Source organism: Cnephaeus nilssonii, assembly GCF_951640355.1.
Source record: "Cnephaeus nilssonii genome assembly, chromosome: 17".
Lineage (NCBI taxonomy): Eukaryota > Metazoa > Chordata > Mammalia > Chiroptera > Vespertilionidae > Cnephaeus > Cnephaeus nilssonii.
In genome coordinates, this window is record NC_137088.1 from 13,288,992 (window position 1) to 13,302,287 (window position 13,296).

At 46.2% G+C, this 13,296-nt stretch overlaps 1 protein-coding gene and 1 long non-coding RNA gene across 3 annotated transcripts in view; both read left to right on the top strand.

Moving 5' to 3' along the window:
• Nucleotides 1–2,478: 2,478 nt before the first annotated feature.
• On the top strand, nt 2,479–5,352 carry LOC307113082. The gene is made up of 3 exons (XR_013814800.1): nt 2,479–2,591; nt 3,315–3,420; nt 5,233–5,352. It is a non-coding gene; the product is annotated as an uncharacterized lncRNA (long non-coding RNA).
• Nucleotides 5,353–10,016: 4,664 nt separating this feature from the next.
• OSBPL10 (oxysterol binding protein like 10) overlaps nt 10,017–13,296 on the top strand; it is a 213,455-nt gene continuing 210,175 nt past the window's right edge. For both annotated transcript variants that reach the window (XM_079794792.1, XM_079794793.1), the window contains exon 1: nt 10,017–10,444. In XM_079794792.1, the coding sequence (XP_079650918.1) occupies nt 10,164–10,444 (281 nt within the window). In that variant the 5' untranslated portion in view covers nt 10,017–10,163. The remainder of the gene's footprint in view (nt 10,445–13,296) is intronic.

Below are 13,296 nucleotides of genomic sequence, written 5' to 3' on the forward strand. Positions count from 1 at the left end.
AGCCTTCCAAATGTGAGTGAAGGAACACGCATGGGGCCCTCCCTTATATCTCCCTCCCTGTGATCTTTGTCCCCAAACATGGATTATCCTTTTCGCGGGCCTTGCAAGAAGGCCCCCAGGTGTTGGGGGTCTCCAGGCCATATCTGATGGTCTGGCCTGGCGTCAGAGTTAATAGCCCTCCCTCTGGGCAGTGCACTGTCCACAGTCCAATGGCCTCTGTAACCGGTTCTGCAAGACCAGTATCTGGGAAAGTGGTAGTGACTTAATTATAGGTTATCAGGAATGTACACTGAGCTTGCTGGCTTGGATTCAGATCACTAGCCTCCAAATAGGAGGGTTACATTGGAATTACCCCTTTTAGCCTCCTGGGTTTCTCTTGCTCTCTCTTCTCACCCTCCTTCCCTTCCACTCTGTCTGAAAATCAATGGGGAAAATATCCTTGGGTGAGGATTAAAATAAAATAATAATTAAATTTAAAATGTTTCTTTGGACAGATGCTTTCCTTTATAGGAACATTAAATTGTTTTTCCCCCTTTTATGTGTCTGGACTCTTTTGCCTGTTTCAGTGATCTGCCAATCTGGTTATTTGGGGTTTGCTGCTGAGAAGTTAGAAGAACTGTTTTGGGGATTTGGAAGAACTACTTTGCATACTACGTAAAACTATAATTGGAATGGAACATTCTACCATGAGATGGTGACCCTAACTCTACCATCAGCTCACAGTGTGACGCTGTAGAAGTCTCCTCTCCTTTCTGGATTTCGTTTTTCCTGTCAGAAACGTGCAGAGGTTGGCTTCCTCCTCTGTTTCCATTTTGTCAGGCGATGAGGTGGGAGGGTGATGAGTTGGGCTGTCTAGGGTGGTTTTTAGTAGTGGCTCCGTACTGCATGCCTGTTCATTGCACTGCTTGCGTATCACTTCATCTTTGGACAGAGGCTTTCTTTGGGTTTTTTAAAATCTGTGTTATCTATTTTATGGTCTTCCAGGAATCTCAACACTGTTGCAGAACAAATGGATATCTGGATGTTTTCTTCCTTTAGCAGTAGCATAGCTCGCATTTGTAGTACACTTTGAATTTATAAAGAATTTCACATTGCCCTAGATGGTTTGGCTCAGTGGATAGATCATTGGCCTGCGGGTTGAAGGGTCCTGGGTTCGATTCACATGCTTGGGTTGCAGGCTCAATCCCCAGTAGGGGGCATGCAGGATGCAGCCAATTGATGATTCTCTCTCATCATTGATGTTTCTATTTCTCTATCCTTCTCTCTCCCTTTCTCTCTGAAAGCAATAAAAATATCCTAAAAAAAAAAAAGAATTTCCCTTTTGGTGTCTCATTTAATCCTCAGATGCTCATTGCACTGTATACTGAAGGTGACGTACAGAAAAAACACCTGCACTCCTACCCGAAAGGTCTGAGTAATACCACCTGGGGAGCCTAAACATTTGAGCAATAAGTAAATAAGCAGGCAAGCAAGTAGACATCCATCCACCCATCCATTAATCCAGTTGTCCGTCCATCCATCCATCCATCCATCCATCCATCCATCCATGCAATCATCTGTGGAATCCATTCCCTAATACGAAGGCAGTTGACCTCATATGCCTTTTTTTAAAGTTTTTAATTTTTTTACACTTAATAAAATTCACTCCTCCTTCCCCTTTGAGGCTGGTGGCCAGTCTATGAATTTTGACAAGGGCATGAAGTCCTTGTAACCATAACCACCATCAAGATACAGAAGTAGTCTCCACCACCCCAGACCCCTCAAAAAATTCTCTCCAGCCACCTCTTTGTAGGCAAACCCTTGCTCCATCCTTAACTCTTCGCCACCACTGATCTGTTTCCTGTCCCTGTCGTTTGCCTTTCCCAGAATGTCATATATGGAATCATATGCCTTTGAGCTTGGCTTCTTTCACTTAGCATAATGCATTTGAGATTCACCTGTGCTGTTGTATAGCTCAACAGTTTGTTCCCTTTTATTGCCGAGTAGTTGTCCATTGCATGAATGTATCAGAGTTTTGTTTGTTTTTTCATTCATTCCCCAGTTGAGGGATATTTAGGTTGTTTCCTGGGTTTTGGTGATTATGAATGAAGCATCAATAAACATTCAATACAGGTTGTTCATGTGAACATAGATTTTCATTACATTTGGATCAATATCTAGAAGTGGGATAACTAGGTCCTGTGGAAGTTTATGTTTAACTTTAAAAGAAACTGCCAAAGAGTTTTCCAAAGTGGCTGTCCTATTTGATACTCAGCAGCAATGTATAAGAGTTCCAGTTACTCTGAGTCTTCACCTCTTGTGTGTTTTGTCATGCCGATAGCTATGTAGTGTTAAAAAAGAAGAAGAGAAGAATAAGGAGAAGGAGAAGGAGAAGGAGAAGGAGAAGGAGAAGAAGAAGGAAAAAGGAGAAGGAGGAGGAGGAGGAGAAGAAGGAGGAGGAGGCAGCAGCAACAGGCCTAAAATGGAATTACTTATGATAAGCCCCATGTCAGCCAACAAGACTTACTACCTAACCCAATCACAGTCTCAGCCTCCCCCAGGGATATGATTTTAACTGTGCAGTCTGGAATTTCCTGGTCAGCATTAGTGAGGTAATCCCCAAAGACCCCTTCCATCCCCCAAAGGAGTCTCCTCCAAAGCCTGAAACTATCCACTCTTTGCTAGAAATTTCCCTTTCTGTCTATAAAAACCTTCCTTTTTCTGCAGCTTGGCGGAGCTCTCATCTATTTATTTGCTAGATGGGATGCTGCCTGACTCATGAATTGTTGAATAAAGCCAGTAAGTCTTTTAATATTTACTCAGTTGAATTTTTTTTTTAACAGTAGTATTTCATTGTAGTTTTAATTTGCATTTGCCTAATGACTAATGGTGTTGAGCATCTCTTCACATGCTTATTTGCCATCACTATGTCTTGTTTGGTGAAGTGATTGTTTACATCTTTTCCTATTTCAAAAGTAATGCTGTTTATTTTCTTATTTTTGCATTTTGAGAGTTCTTTACATATCCTGGAGACAAGCCCCGTGTCAGATTCACAAGTATATTTCCCCATACTATGTGGTGTGTCTTTTCATTCTTAATAGTATCTTCGCAGATAAAAAATTTCTAATTTTTTATAAAATCTAATTTTTCAATGGATTGTGCTTTTGATGTATTATCTAAAACTGATTTCCTTGATCCAAAGTTCACAAAGATTTCTCCTATATTTTCTTTTGAAAGTTTAAGAGTTTTACCTTCTACATTTTGGTTTATGATTCAATCAATTTTTTTTTTCATAAGGTGTGAGATATAGATCAAAGTTCTTTTTTTTTGGGCAGGTCCAGGTCCAGTTGTTCCACCATCATTTATTGAGAACATCATCCAGGAGGGCCCAGTGTAATTCCAAGGATCCTTATAAGAGCGACACAGGAGAGTCAGAAACAGGTAAGGAGGTAAAAGGAAGAAGCAGAGATTGGAGTGAGGTTAAAATCTGCTTCGCCGGTTACTCACATAGTGGCTGGCAGCTGGCATGCCTTCATTCCTGCATGGGCTTCTCCATTGGCCGTTTCATGCTTCAGATCTTTAGGATTTGAAAAGTTGGTCAACGAGAAGGCACCAAAGAGATATGACAAGGCAGGAGCCAAGGAAAGACAGGTTGCTTCTAGAAGCTGGAAAAGACAAGGAACTGATTCTCCCCTCGATCCTTTAGAAAAATACCTCGATTTTGGCCTGAAAGGCCCGTTTTCAGACTTCTGAGTGCCAGGACTGTAAGATAATAAATTTGATCTGTCTTTAAGCCACTAGGTTTGTGGTACTATTTTACAGCTGCCGTAGGAAACTGATACAGAGAGCTCCATGGAATTGCCTTCCTACATCTGTCAAAAATCAATTGGCTATTTCACATGGAACTATGTCTAGCCTCTCTATTCTGTTTCACTTTTCTGTATGTCTATACTTCTGCCAGTAACACACGGATATATATTTTTCAACCTGTCTCGAACTCTCTTACTTTCCCTGCTCCGTATCATCAGGACACGAAAAGTTGGCCAATGGCAGTGAGAAGGCACTAAAGAGATAAAAATAACAAAATGACAAGTTTCAAGGTAGCCCATCTGGATTAGTTATCTATTGCTAAGTAACAAATTGTTCCAAACTTTGAGGCTTAAAACAACACACTCATTATCTCACAGTTTCTGAGGAATCGTGTGCTTCTGACTCAGGGTCTCTCAGGAAGTTGAAGTCAAGCTGTTTGTCAGGGATGCAGCCATCTCCAGGTCTGACCAGGTAATGCCCTATGTGGCTGCCAGCTGGCCTCAGAAAAATCTGCTGTCCAGGTTACTCACATAGGGGCCGGCAGCTGGCATGCCTTAATTCTTCCTACATGGGCTTTTCCATTGGCTGTTTGAGTGGCCCCATGACAGAGCAGCTGGCTTCCCTAGAGTGAGTGATGAGAAAGAGGGCGAGAACTCGCAGCCAAGACCGAAAACATTGTCTTTTTATAACCTGATCTTGGACATGACATTTCAACAATTCTGTCATATTTTGCTCATTAGAAGTCATTCACAAAGTTCACTCCACACTAAAGGGGAGAGAAATTAAGCTGCACCTCTTGAGGGGTGGCATATCACAAAATTTGTTGACATATCTTTGTGTGTTTTAAAAAAAATATTTTTAATGATTTCAGAGAGGAAGGGAGAGGGAGAGAGATAGAAACATCAATGATGAGAGAGAATTGTTTATCGGCTGCCTCCTGTACGCCCCCCACTGGGGATCAAGCCCGAAATCCAGGCATGTGACCTGACCGGGAATCGAACCGTGACCTCCTGGTTCACAGGTCAACGCTCAACCACTGAGCCACGCTGGCTGGGCTGTCGACATATCTTGGAAACCACTACAGTCCACCCTCTGGCCAAAAATTATTTATAACCCTCCCACATGCCAAGTGCACCCATCCACTCCCCAAGGGCCCCCAAGAGTTTCATCCCATCACGGCGCCAGCTGCAAGTCCAGAATCTTGCCATCAAGTCTGGTCCAGGAGAGGAGAGGCTCGTAGGGTGCAGGTCCTTATGATCAGCTCCCGGTGACCTGGGAAACTGAGGGAACAGCTTCTCTGCCCCCAAAGTGAGTCACACCGGATAACTGCTCCCGACATGCCGGTTCAGAAAGGGGGAAAACAGGAAGCTGGGGTCAGTGGTCCATGGTAGTTCGGAAACCCAGTCGGGCAAACTGCAGTCCAGTTGCATGTTCCTTGATTAGGTCTCCAACGGCTGGGAATCCTTCTCTGTGGTTCTGGACTCACCACCCTGAGCCCTGGGTCTGCCCTCTCCACGAACCTTCCCTTTTCACCAAAGGTAATGTGTGTTGGCTCCATTTTCCTACCCCAAGTTCATAAAGATTTCTCCTACGTTTTCTTTTAAAAGTCGAATGGCTTTACATTTCACATTTTAGTTTTTGGTCCCTTTTGAGGTAATTTTTGTGGAAAATGTAAGCTGTAGGTCTTAAATGAATTTTAAAAATTAAAAAAAAATTTTGCATAGAAATATCTAGTTGTTCCAGCACTATTTGTTCATTTTTAGAAACTGTTTATTTTCCATCAGCGTCATTTCCATTTTCTGTTTAAGAGCCTGTGGAAGCACAGCGTAAGTGGTTTCCTGCGGCAAAGGATTTGAGGACATCAAGGTCTCCGAACATTGTCGAAATTTCTTTTTCTGTTGTTGTTAATTCTCACCCGAGGGTATTTTTCCGTTTATTTTTAGAGATTGTAGAAGGGAAGGGGAGAGACATACCGAGAAGACATCAATGTGAAACAGACACATCGATTGGTTGCCTCCCGCACTCGCCCCGACTAGGGCCAGGAATCAAGCGGGCACCCGAGGTACATGCCCTTGACTGGAATCAAACCTGGGACCCTTCCGTCCTCGGGCTTACGCTCTATCCACTGAGCAGAACTGGCTAGGGTGAAATTTTGTTTTGTATAAGCCATCCGGTCTGTGGTTTTCTGTTAACAGCAGCCCTAACAGATTAAGACAAGTCTTTTGCTTAGTTCTTGGTTTTCCAGGAAGATGCAAATCCCCCCATTTTCTTAGATTTTGTTGGATAGAAATATGACAAGATAAGGGGTAAGCTAGGGCTGTCAGAGTTTCTCTTTCCACCTACCTCTTGCTCCTGACCTACTTCCTCGGCCGTTTCTGATCCCACACAGATGGCTTATTCGTGATCCATTCTGGCTTATATGGTCTGAATATTTGTGTTCCCCCTCCCAACCCCCCCTCCCCCCAAATCCATATGTGGAGATCCTAATGCCCAATGTGATGGTGTCAGGAGGTAGGGCCTTTGGTAAGTGCTTAGGTCATGAGGGTGGAGCCCTCATGAAGGGGATCAGTATTCTTTTCTTTTTTAAGTTTATTTTTTATTGTTGACAGTATTACAGATGTCCCCTACAGATGGCCAATAGACATATGAAAAAATGGTCAATGTCACTAATAATGATAGATATGCACATTAAAACTACAATGTGGTCTCACCTCATACCTGCCAGAATGGCTACTATCAATAAATCAACGAACGACAAATGCTGACAAAGATGTGGAGAAAAGGAAACCCCAGTGTACTGTTGGTGGGAATGCAGACTGGTGCAGCCACTGTGGAAAACAGTATGGAGTTCCCTTAAAAAATTAAAAATAGAAATGTCATTTGACCCAGAGATCCCACTTTTGTGAATATAACCTAAGAAGCCTGAAACACCAACCAGAAAGAATATATGCACCCCTATATCCAGAGCAGCGTAATTTATAATAGCTAAGATCTGGAAACAGCCCAAGTGCCCATCAGTAGATGAGTGGATAAAAAAAGCTGTGGTACATCTACACAATGGAATACTCTGCAGCTGTAAAAAAGAAGGATCTCTTACCCTTTGCAACAGCATGAATGGACCTGGAGACCATTATGCTAAGTGAAATAAGCCAGTCAGAGAAAGACAAGTATCACATGATTTCACTCATATGTGGAATCTAATGAACAAAATAAACTGACCAACAAATTAGATCCAGAGGCATGCATGGATGCATGGAACAGACTGACAGATCTCAGACAGGAAGAGATTAACCAAAGAATTTATATGCATATCCCATGGACACAGACAACAGTGTGTGTGTGTATGGGAAATAAGGGACCTGTGCTCTTATAAAAAGAGTCCCCACAGCCAAAACCGGTTTGGCTCAGTGGATAGAGCGTCGGCCTGCGGACTCAAGGGTCTGAGGTTCAATTCCAGTCAGGGGCATGTACCTTGGTTGCGGGCACGTCCCCAGTGGGGGGTGTGCAAGAGGCAGCTGATCGATGTTTCTAACTCTCTATCCCTCTCTCTTCCTCTCTGTAAAAAATCAATAATAAAAAAAAAAAGAGTCCCCACAGAGCTCCCTAGCCCCTTCTGCCATGTGAGGATACAGTGAGAAGTCTGGGACCCTGAAGAGGGCTCTCACCAGGACCTGACCAAGCTGGCACCCTGATCTCCGACTTCCAGCCTCCAGAACTGTGAGTAATGCATTTCTGTTGTTCATCAGCTACCCAGTATTTTGTTATAGCAGCCTGAACAGACTGAGATGCTGGACTTGAGAACTCCTTTCAGCTGAGCTCCTCCCCGCTTCGCCTGGACTGTCTCAAGGGTTTCAATATTTTATTTAGTCCAAAGTGAGAAATTGCCCTGTTAGCTCATCCAGCCACAGGTTGGCTGGGTGGGATGGAGTAATGGTGGTAGAGGTTAGATAATAGGAAATAAGATGATGTCACTGCCTTTTTAGCAGGAGAGTGGCCTTCTCCCATCAGAAGGCGTGCTGTTTGGGCACATTGTAAGTGACATTTATAGTTCCCCTCCTCAGTCTTCATGTCAGTGAAGGACTTCATGAGCACGCACATGCTGATTGGTGTATAAGTTGGTTTTAGACAAAGCTATTCTGTGGTATAAAATGATTCCTAAAACCCAAGTGGCTTACAGCAAACATTTTGCACATGTGACATGGCTCACGCTAATTGGCTTGGGCTCTGCTGTATTCCACGTGTCTTTTCACTCCAGGTCACAAATGACCTGGGACATGCTGCTCACCTCGCAGAAGGAAAAGAGGAAGATGCTGGGACCACAGGATGGCTCTTAAAGCTTATGTTTGGAAGTGGCCAATACTACCTCTGTTCACATTCCACTGGCCAAAGCAATTCCACGACCAAACCCGAGGTCAGTGTGGAGGGAGATACTTCTCCCATAGGAAGAGGTGGTACATTTTTTTTTTTTTAGAATATGTTTTTATTAATTTTAGGGAGAGAGGAAGGGAGAGGGAGAGAGAGAAACACTGACTGAGAGAGAAACAGTGATCGGGTTGCCTCCCGTATGTACCCCAGCTGGGGATAGAACCTGGAACCCGAAACCTGGGTATGTGCCCTGACCAGAATTGAACCAGAGACCTTTGGATGATGCTCAACCAACCTAGCCACACCGGCCAGGGCAGAGGCAGTAAATATTTCGAGCAAATAAACATCCTCACATAATTCATCACAGCCAGTAGTATCAGCGGTCTCATTTTGCAGGTAAGAAAACGAAGGTCTCCGATTTGAACTCAGCTCTGCCCAGCTCCAAAGTTGGTCCTTTCTACCATGCAATCTTTTGGGGTAAACTTTTCTTTTCTATAGTGTGTAGGCATCTAGAATTGTAATTTATTCAGGGGCACAGCCGCTTCTCATCAGCCCCAGAAGTTTCTCCACAAACATTTCTGGAGCAAAGCCATCTTTGAAAGTTTCCTGGAAGGACTTGAAGCTAGAAAGGGATCAGGCTTGGGGAATTGTCCCCTGGAGAGCTGACTCTATTCCCTGTCGTAATTTTTTAAACTGTTTGAATTATTTATATTACTTTAGGGGTTTGTAGAGCCTTTGAACAGCACTCAATCTATCACCCTTTGTTTTTGTTATCTTGTGTGTGTGGTATGTCTGAACTCCTCAAAGTTATTTTCTAGGTAATTTTAGAAACTTCCAGATTGCATTGGATATTTATACTCACAAAAATTATTAGTGGGGGGGGGGGGGGGGAAGAGAGTGCAACCCACCTACTTTTGCCAAAGAGCAACAATTTTAAATTGAGAAACTCAGTTGCAGTGGGGGTGGGACAGAAATGACAGCCAACACAGAATGCTTCGCTGTGTAAACATTTGTTGATTTCAGGGCAGTCTTACCCGTTGTAAAGTCTTTGGCTCCCAGCTGCTTGGTATTGTATAACGCGTGTAGGTGCTGATGTACCAGGCTTACGTGTGGCCATCAGGGTGGGGATTAGGGTGTGCAAGTAAGGTGGCTAGGCCATTCAGTTTAGGGGGGCATTTGCAGGAACCTGAGTTTTCTCGCCTTACTCCATTTAGCTCCACCGCGTGAAAATGCCACAGGATGGCTTACCTGTGAGGATCGCCCACCCCTCCCTTCCCACGCTCCTCCCCCCTCCCCTACTGGACACGCCGGAGATCCTGGAGGACCTTCGGCCCTGTTGTTTTGCTCCACCTGCGATGCTCATTTCTAGGTTACTGTGTACCTGTGTGTCTGGCCCAGGTTTAGCGCGGAAGACGGGAGAGGGAGTCTGGATTAGGCCCGGCAGGTCCATATCCGGGTGGACAGGGTGGGTGGGGCCGCCACTCCCTCCAGGTCCCGAGGTGGGTTGGGGGCGGGAGAGTGACGCGCAGAGATTCCCGTTCACCCCTTTGGATCCGGGAGGGGGCGACAGAAGGAGCGCCGGGGGTGACAGGGCGTGCCTGCCCCCGAGGATCGGCGCCCAGGAGTGCCCCCAGCCCCTGGGCCTGAGCGACCCCCGGGACTCCAAGGAAGAGCAGGAGGAGCCCGAGGAGGGCTCGCCTGACCGGCCGCCCGCTCCGAACTTGCCCGGGAAACTAGTGCGGAGGGAGGGGCCGGGGCCGGGGCCGGGGCGGGAGGAGGGGCGGCCGCAGCTGCATCCAGCCCCGTTGGCTTCCTTCCCAGTTCTCCTTCGCCGCCTCCTTCTCTTCCTCCTGTATGAGTCAGGCGTTTCCCCGGGATTGGGAGCAGCCACGCGCGGCCCGGGCGCCCGGAGCTGTAGCCGCGGCCGCCGCCGTTACCGCGTCAGGAGCCCCAGCGCCGGGGCCGCCGCCGCGGCGGGCGGGCACTCGGGTTCCGGGCGCGCACGGGCCATGGAGAGGGCGGCCCAGGGCGCGGACGGCGGCGCGGGCAGCAACAGCAGCAGCCGCAGCAGCAGCCGCGCCACCTCGGCGGGCTCCTCGCCCTCCTGCTCCCTGGCGGGCCGGGGGATCGCCGGCCGGTCGGCGGTAGCCGGGTTCGGCGGCGGCGGCAGCCGCAGCAGCCCGGGCTCGGTGGCTGCTAGCCCGTCCGGGGGAGACGGCCGCCGGAGGGAGCCGGCGCTCGAGGGCGTGCTCAGCAAGTACACCAACCTCCTCCAGGGCTGGCAGAACAGGTACCGTGCCCGCCGCCCGCGCCCTCCCCGCGCGCCGCTGTGTGTGTGTGTGTGTGTGTGTGTGTAAGTGTGTGCGTGCGCGATCGTGCCACCAGCGAGCGGGGTGCTGTCTCCACGCGGGTGCTCTCCCTGCATCGCTGCTCCTTTCCAGGTGGGGTGCCCAGGCTGGGCGCGCCGTGACCCCACCCCAGGGCTGTACCGCGGCGGCGGGGAGGGAGGCGGGAGCCTGCGTTTTCTTGGGTGCTGGCACCTGCAGGGACTGGAGCGGCGGGCGGAGGAGCGCGCGGGTCCCGGGCCCTGCCCGCTAGCGGTTTCCTGCTCTCCTGGAGAAGGGCTGAGAAAAGAAGGCAAGAGGGGACGTGCTTTATGCCCGAATGAAAAGCATTAGTACATCTGGTCCGATCACAGCAATTCTCTCCGTAACTTAGTTCATCTAAAACTTCAGTGTTTAAAAACACCACCACCACCACCACCAAAAACCTGCTGCTTATCCTCAGTGCCTTCCAGCGCGTGCTGCCCTCTGTCCAGTTGGCGGTGGCTTGGGACCTCCAATCTCTGCAACGCAAGTTTAGTTTTTTTAAAAAAGTAAACCTCTCCCCTTTCGGAATGGGCAGTTTGCTATTTTAATTAAGTAATTAATTAATAATAATATTCCCCATTAGGTTCATTTGGAAGTTCCCTGCTGACTACCCTCACAGTTGGGAAGGCTACTATGGACACGTGTCCGATTGGGGAAGTGGAGGGAAGGGGCTCCCAGCACACTTGAGGTGTTGAGACTTGAAAGGAGCAGATGGGACACCGCTCTTTACGTTGTTTCACAAAACAAGCCAGAGGCAAATACAAGTGGCCATGCCAAGAGAAGGGGGCTTTTTGGAGAGGTGGTTGATGAGATCTTTCGTCCTGCCTTGAATAGCCCTTGGATCTTAGGACTTGGGGCCCTTAGGGATGCTTGTGAAATTTGAACCACACCCTGGGAGCTCTAGCTCTTCGCCTGTTAGATTAGATTGCTTGGCCAACTCGCCCTGTCCATGGTGTGTGAACGTTAAGATTGCTTCCAGCTGAAATTTATCAGGCAGTCATTTACATGCAATGCAACTAGGAGGATGGTGACCCCTTAAGTTTGGAAACTGAGTTGTTTCCATATTGATGCTATAGACCGAGAACTTTCCCTGGTCACCCGGTGTCCTTGGAGATCTGCTATGTTGTGGAAGCTGCACTTTAACTTTTAATTCTTTTTCTGTCACAAAATAGCGCCAGTAACTGCTCTTGCCACTCCCTTTCCCCTTTCAATTCTTGAAAGTTAGTAAAGAATAGGTAGAGTGTGTAGGACCAGAGCATCACGTTTAATGCTTTTTTTTTTTTTTCTCAAGTAGCTTATGAAGCCAACAGAACTTTTACCCTGGATTGCAGTTATTTTACTTGGGGACTATATTTTACCTGCAATGTATACTAAACCATTTATTTTTTGGATTGGATTTAGGATGAAGTGGAGTAGCTCATGCTTTTGTATAATTTAACATCCACTCGGGTATTTATATAAAGGCAAGTTTGAGAAGGGGTAAAATTAATAATAATAATAATAATAATAATAATAATAATAATTCCTACATGAATGCAGGCTGTGTAGGTGAAATATACTGTGTACACTACTGAGGTCTCATCTTGAGTTTGTTTTATAGCTACCTGCCAATGTTCATTATTCTAACCACAATAGACTCACTGTTTTCTAGTCTACCACAGACTCCAAAAGCATTGTCTCTTTATAATGGTTAATGTCTTGATGTTGGGGTTATGTTTCCCACATCCGAACAGTGGCTGAGGGTCCATTAGTGATATGGAGGAGATTTATGATGGCTCTGTGATTGCACACTTTGGCCTTCTTCAGGGGTCTTATAAAGGCAGAGCTGGATATGTGAAAAGGAAAAGAGAGGAGGGTAGAGAGAAAACCTAGAAAATATATTTTTCTGTTCACGAATTTATTTGTTTAGAGACTATTTTATTGAGGATCTACTTTGTGCCAGGCACTGTTCTAGGAGCTGGAATACTCCAGTGAACAAAACACATGGGCATCTTCTCAGGAGGTAGTGGAGGAGACGCGGAATCAAAAGGTAGAAGGAGCCCACTCTTTCCTAGTCCAGGGGAATGCCTGGTGCAAATACGTGGGCTAACTAACTTGAGTTACCTGCACTTTTGGGCCTCATGGAATCTTCCTTTGATAGTTCTTTTCAAATTGCCTGCAGTTCCTGACAATCTCTAGCCACCAAGTTCTTGGTGAGTCTTCCATGCTTTGATAATATCCTGCACACCAGTCACCCACCAGCAGTTTGTACTCTGATGTCCTCTCCCATGTCCTCAAGTTGCTGTAAAGCTTACATGTTAACATTCAGTTTCATATTCTGCCTTAATTTACTTGTAGCACTCTCAGCCCCATCACCATGCCCTCAGGAAGGCAGTTTGAGCCAGAACTTAAAATAAATGACATAGAGAGAGGTCACAGGAGAGAAAACGTCATATTGTTGTACACACTCAACACAGGAGAGTGCGCCCAGGACACGTGCTGCACACTCATTGGCTGAGAGAGTGTGAAATAACCAGAGCACAGGGAAAATGCTCATGTAGGAGTTTCTATAATTTATCATTATAGTGATTTAAAGTAAACACTTCAGAGATAATAGCATAGTACAGACTACAGGGTGGTGTTCAAGAGTGCATCTAAACAACTGAACAGAAAATTTCAGAAAGTAACAGGTGCTATGAAGTTTTAAAAAAGATATAAAAATGATGATGAAATAAAGGCAAGTACTCGTGGGAATAATTTAGTGTCTTCCCTGAAATTCACATTATCTGTTCGG